Genomic DNA, 5,917 nt, shown 5'->3' with positions numbered 1-5,917 from the left:
TTCATTTTTTCCCCCCCATCCTTAAAAAATAAAATAAATTAAATAAAATCTCGTTTCTGTAATTATAACACCAGCACCCCCGGCTGAGTTCTCAATAAAACCCGGATCCTGACATAAAACGCCACGCTGGAAAATAATGCGAGGGGACACAAGGGAGAGGAGGAAAGTCTCTAATTGGTTAAAATATGTTTAAATCACTTCATAAAACCCAAGCAATGCGAAGCAAATAATCTACCTAGCAAAGCAAAGAAGCCCGGCGATTTAGAATCAGTGTAATTCGCTCCCCCCCCGACCGGCTCCCCCCAGCTCCTCGCAGTATTTGATATGATGAATAACCCAATATAGGCCTTTAAAAATAGGTCACTGCATAAAGAGACTCCCAGAGAGCCATAAAAAATGGGAAGAGGGCGCTTTAAGGAGAGAAGCCATTTGCTTCTTTTGTGCTTGTTTGGTACCTACAGCGGCCTGGGAGTCGCCAGCAGGGATGAGGAGGGAAAGTCGGGGCCGGAGCCGGCGCTGGGATCTCCTCCCGCAGAGCCCGGACCCCCCCGTCGAGCCGCGGGTTGCGTGCGGGGAGAACTGCGGACATTTGCCCCCTTCCCCCCTCCCCCCCCTCCATGGGTCGGCCGTCCCCCCTCGGTCCCCGTGCTTTGTCTCCTGGCCCTATAACAAATTATAAGCCCTCCCCTCACGGGAGCCTCCAAACCGCTGGAGAGACCGCAGCCCCACACGCAGAAACTTCCAGCGGGGGTCCGAGCCCCTACGGCCCCGCGCCCCGCTCTGGTGTAGGGCGCCGGGAAACAGCAGCACCACCGATGCGGCGGTGTTCGGGTTTCATTGGAAAGGAAAGGACTGCCTTACCTGGAGACACGTTCTCCCCTTCTTCCCCTCACTAAAACAGCACAAGGACTCCGGGCTGAGCCGGAGAGAGACGTTTGAAATAAAGTAGAAGCCGAGATTTAGAGGAGGGAGAAACAGAAAAAAGAAGAAAAAAAAAATCTCAATTAAAAATAATAATAGTAATAATACAGTAAAATAATTTTTGAAAATACGCCTCCGTATTTTGTTTTGTTATTATTATTATTCACTGTGCCGTATTACCCGATGCAATAAAGGCTGCTTTGTAATGTAATTTAAAAATATATATGTCCTAACAAATAGCAGGGCCCGAATATGACAAGTGCATTCAGCATTATAATTCAACCGGGCTCCACCTCCATACCGCCTCCTAATTAATGGGTCTCCGAACTTGCAAAAGCCTGCATTGGACAGAGCGGGAGAGAGCGAGCGAGAGAGAGAGAGAGGGCGAAAAGTGTCATTGAAGATAATTGATTACCTCCCAATCAACAATAACTTGTTAGCAATAGTCAATTACCCCGTCTCTTCTCGCCTCTTTCCCCCCGGTCCGAGGGCTCGGTGCGAGGGCTGCTCTGCCCCTCTTCGAAGTCTTATTTTTTTAGACATTTCTATGTATCTTTTTTTATTTTTCATTTTTATTTTTTAATTTTTGATTACGTGCCGGGGCGGTGAGAGAAGAGATTGGGGGGGGGGGGGGACGGAATCCTCTCTTTTTTTGGGGGGGAGGGCAGGGAAAGTGCAGCGATTTGGGGTGTTTCTTAAAATAGCAGCCGGGAAGAGGAAGAGAGAGAGGAGGGAGAGAGAGAGAGAGAAGAGAGAGAAGAGAGAGAGTGAGGAGAGAGAGAGAGAGAGAGAGGGAAAAAATCCACTCCCGAAGCCCCGGGACAGAGGCGCGGCGCGACCACCTCCGGCGCGGGACCGACGGCCGCTCCGCTCCGCGCTCCGCTCTCCGCGGCCGCCCCCCTTCCCCCCCGACGTGGCCGCGGCCGGACCCGGAGCTGCGCTTCAACTTTTGCTCGCCGCCTCCCAGAGCTCTTCTCCCCGCGGCAGCGCATCCCCGGAGCGGGTGGGGAAGGCAGCCCCGCGCCGCCCAGCCCCACCATGACTTCCAAAGAAGAAGCCAAGCCTTCCTCGGGGGAAGAACGACGGAGGAGCCCTTTGGATCACCTCCCGCCTCCGGCTAACTCCAACAAACCCCTCACCCCTTTCAGCATCGAGGACATCCTCAACAAGCCGTCGGTGCGGAGGAGTTACGCGCTGTGCGGGACGGCCCACCTGCTGTCCGCCGCCGAGAAGCACCCCGCGGCCGGGCTGCCGCTTTCGGGCCGGGCGCTGCTCTCGCAGACGTCGCCGCTGTGCGCCCTGGAGGAGCTGGCCAGCAAAACCTTCAAGGGGCTGGAAGTCAGCGTGCTGCAGGCGGCCGAAGGTAAGGCGAGGACGGGGTGCGGGGGTCCCGTCGGGGGGCGGCGGTGCGCGCAGCCGAGGGCGCGCAGAGAGGAGCGGGGGATCCGGGAGGGCCGGGGAAGGAGGGGGGGGATTGTTCGTGGCGAGGTGGCAATGTGACGGCTCGTCGGCAGGAAGGGACGGGATGACGATCTTCGGGCAGCGGCAGACGCCGAAGAAGCGTCGGAAGTCTCGGACGGCCTTCACCAACCACCAGATCTACGAGCTGGAGAAACGTTTCCTCTACCAAAAATACCTGTCGCCGGCGGACCGGGACCAGATCGCCCAGCAGCTGGGGCTCACCAACGCCCAGGTCATCACCTGGTTCCAGAACCGCCGCGCCAAGCTCAAACGCGACCTGGAGGAGATGAAGGCCGACGTGGAGTCGGCCAAGAAGCTGGGCCCCAACCCCGCCGTGGACATCGTGGCCTTGGCCGAGCTGGAGCCCAGCGCCGAGGGCCGGGGCAAAGCGCGGCCCGGTTCCCCGCCGCCCCCCCCCCGCCGCCCGGGATCCCGGCGCCCCGCCGCCGCCCCGCCCCGCCTCGCCCCCCACGGAGCGGCCCCGCAGCCGCCGGGACAGCGAGGAGGAGGAGGACGAGGAGGAGGAGGACGTGGAGATCGACGTGGATGACTGAGGGGCGGCCGGCGGGCCTCCCACCTCCCCCCCCCCCGCCCCCCACCCCCCCCCCGTCGCCCCGCTCTCCCCCCACACGCACCCCCGTCAAATCGAGAGCTCCAACCCGGCACCCCCGGGCCGGGCCGGGCCGCTTCTCTCCTCGGTCACAGCAATAAGCGGCTGCGCTCACCCACACCGCCAAACCGTAGGGCGCAGAGTCGGTCTGTCCCTCCGCCCGTACATCTTCGGAATGGTGCAATTACGGACGGCTTCTGTATAAATATTTAAACGTATATATTGGATTTCTTTTTCCTCCTTCCCCCTTCTTTTCGAGGTTTCGGTTACGATTTCTTTTTGTACCAGCTAACCACGGGCATTTTTTCATCCATAACCCGGCGCCAAGCCGAGTTCTGGGCGCCGAAACGAGCCACGTTCGGGGAAATTTGGGCGATCCTTAACCCGGCGACCGCACAAAATTCGCGACTTCTCCTTCCTTGCATGTCTCAAATGTGCACGAATCGATTTGATGCTTTTTTTTTTTTCCCCTTAGAAAAAAAAACATTTTTTTTTTCCCTTCGCAATTTTGGGAACTTGGGGACGGGTTATAACGCAAGCTGAATTCTATAATCCTTTCTTTTCCTTTTTCATTTTTCCCCTAGAGCATAGATTTGCCCCCCGTGCGATTTCTGCCTCGTTTTACCCATTAAAGGCTATTTTTACCGGTTTTTTTTTCCTGCTATCGCTGTGCTTTTGTGAAAAAGCTGCCTTTCGTATTTTTGATATGAAGGTGGTAAGAAACGAAACAAAGCAAAACAAAACTAAAAAAAAAAAAAAAAAAAAAGAAAAGAAAATAATAATTAAAAAAAATCCTAGAATTATTTTTTACTCTTTTTAGAAATTTTTTTGCATGCTCCGGAAATAAAAAGGGCGAACCCCGAGATCGATACATTTAAATATTACGCTGTAAATTAAAATAAAATGTACAGATTTAAGATCTGGGTTTATTTTTTTTTCCCCTTTTTTCTTTCGTTTGAATTGTACAAACCCGACAGGCCTGCTATTTAAGTTCCGACAGGGACAGTGTCGCTTTATTTACCGTCTCTTAGAATTGTACAGATAGCTCTTTTTCTTTTTTTTTTTTTTTTTTTTTTTTTTTTTTTTTTTTTTCCGATACAATAAAATCTTTACCATTTTAATACACTCCCGACGTCCTTCTTTGCGAGCTGAACCCCCCGGAACCCTCACCCCGTTCTCATTTCGACTTCCTGAGCCGCAGCGCCCGCGGGGAAGGAAGGAGCACCTGAGAGAACTTCCAGCCTTCGGGCTCCTTTTTCTTCCTCTCCTTCTCCCCGAGCCCGGAGGTGCCGCTCCTTCCCCACCGCGGGGCCGAGCGCCGCGCACCTCCGCACCCCCGACGGCCGAAGCAGAGGGGAAAGGAAGGGGGGGAAAAAGGGGAGGGGAGGAGGCCGCCCCCACCCGCCGGGACAAAGGCTGTGCGGCCGGGGGGAGCCGCCCGCCGCCGGCCTGAAGCTGCGCGACTGCGGGGCGCGGGGCTGGGAAATGGGCCCGGTACCCCTTAACCCCCTCCTTTTCTCTCTCCCTCTCTCTTTTCTTTTTTTTTTTTCTTCTCTCCTTTCTTTCATTTTATTTCTTTTCTTTTTTCTTTTCCTTCCTCCCCCCCTCCCCGTTTTTTTTTTCCTTTCTTCTTTTTTTTTCCTTCTTTTTCCTTTCTCTTTTCTTATTTATTTATTTCCCCTCCTCCGAAATGAAGCCCCTTCCCCTATTTGGCACCGTGACCCTCCTTTGCAGGCTCACATCGCGCGTTTCTCCCTATTCTTCGCAAAATTTATGTGAGAAAGACAAATCTGGTGTACAGTGGCACGGCTCCGCCGAGCAGTGCCCGGATAGCACGGGGCTGCTTTGCTTTGCGGGCTGGGTTGGTCTTTTTTTTTTTTTTTTTTTTTTTTTTCGGTCCAGTTTCTCCGAGGCTAAATAAATCTTTCTCCTCTTTGAGAATGGATGGGGTTGTAATTTTTAGCGTAAAGCATGAAAACTGGGGACAAATGAGCCCTCTTCTCTGAAGTGACAAGCGACAATGGAGCATATACAGCCTCCTGCGGTTCGCCATGCTGAAACAAGCGTGCCCCTCCGCAGCACAGAGAAGGCGAGCGCTTGGAGACCATATGGTTTTTGAATTTTCTTCACAATTTCCAGACAATTTGATGGATTAGGTTAACCCTCCCTTCCACTGTTTAACTCCGCAACAATAGGAGCAGAGCTGTTCTCCCTTCGTCGGGGCATCTGTGCGCTTCTATTCTTCTCGCTTTCTCTCTTGGTATTTGGAACAAGCCTATGAATTACAATGAAATCCACTTTTCTTTCGTACCGTTTGGAAGAGCACTTGTTTTCCGCCCCCACGCCCCCATCCCCTTTTTTTTATTATTATTATTATTTTTCCCCCTCCCAACGATAGCTGTGACTTCTGTCCAGATCCCTCGCAAAGCCTTCAATCTTGTCCTTAAGTGTTTTTATGCTAAACAGGCACATCGTAAATGCTGAGAAACTGTGACATTTATGTGAAGATCTAGTTAAAGGGCTTTATTTGTTTGCTTTATCTCTTCTTTTTTCTCCCCATTCCCTCTCCACCCGCCCCCCGCCGGCGGCCCCCCCCACCCGCCCTCCCCTCAGTCTTTTATCCTTTTGTCTTGGAATGGATTTAATGAGGCTGCAAACACTACAATTCAATATAACCAAGAAATTAAAAGAAAAAAAAAAAGGCTCGGAGTTCATTTGGATTTGGGATCTATGGACTCCTGTGTGCAAACAGAGGCGACGCGGGGCCGAGCTTCTCGTTTGCCACACGTGGATGGGGCGGGCTGGTAAATAAAGCCTCCAACGAAGGGCTGCGGCGTGCTCCTTTGGCTCGGCCCTATTTGCAAACAGCCGGGATCGGGGCGATTGCATTTGCGTACCGAAAAAAAGAAAAAAAAAAAAAAAAGA

At 52.8% G+C, this 5,917-nt stretch overlaps 1 protein-coding gene across 1 annotated transcript; it reads left to right on the top strand.

The window, feature by feature from the left end:
• Positions 1 to 1,959: 1,959 nt before the first annotated feature.
• LBX1 (ladybird homeobox 1) lies at positions 1,960 to 2,936 on the top strand. The gene is given in 3 exon segments (XM_042813019.1): positions 1,960 to 2,284; positions 2,436 to 2,787; positions 2,789 to 2,936. Coding segments are annotated over 3 exon segments (825 nt in total).
• Positions 2,937 to 5,917: the final 2,981 nt, after the last annotated feature.

This window comes from Centrocercus urophasianus, unplaced genomic scaffold, assembly GCF_019232065.1.
Source record: "Centrocercus urophasianus isolate 14NV4802_14NV808 unplaced genomic scaffold, USGS_Curo_1.0 seq_1338, whole genome shotgun sequence".
Lineage (NCBI taxonomy): Eukaryota > Metazoa > Chordata > Aves > Galliformes > Phasianidae > Centrocercus > Centrocercus urophasianus.
The sequence above is the reverse complement of the archived record's forward strand: the minus strand, read 5'-3'. Positions and strand labels throughout refer to the sequence as shown.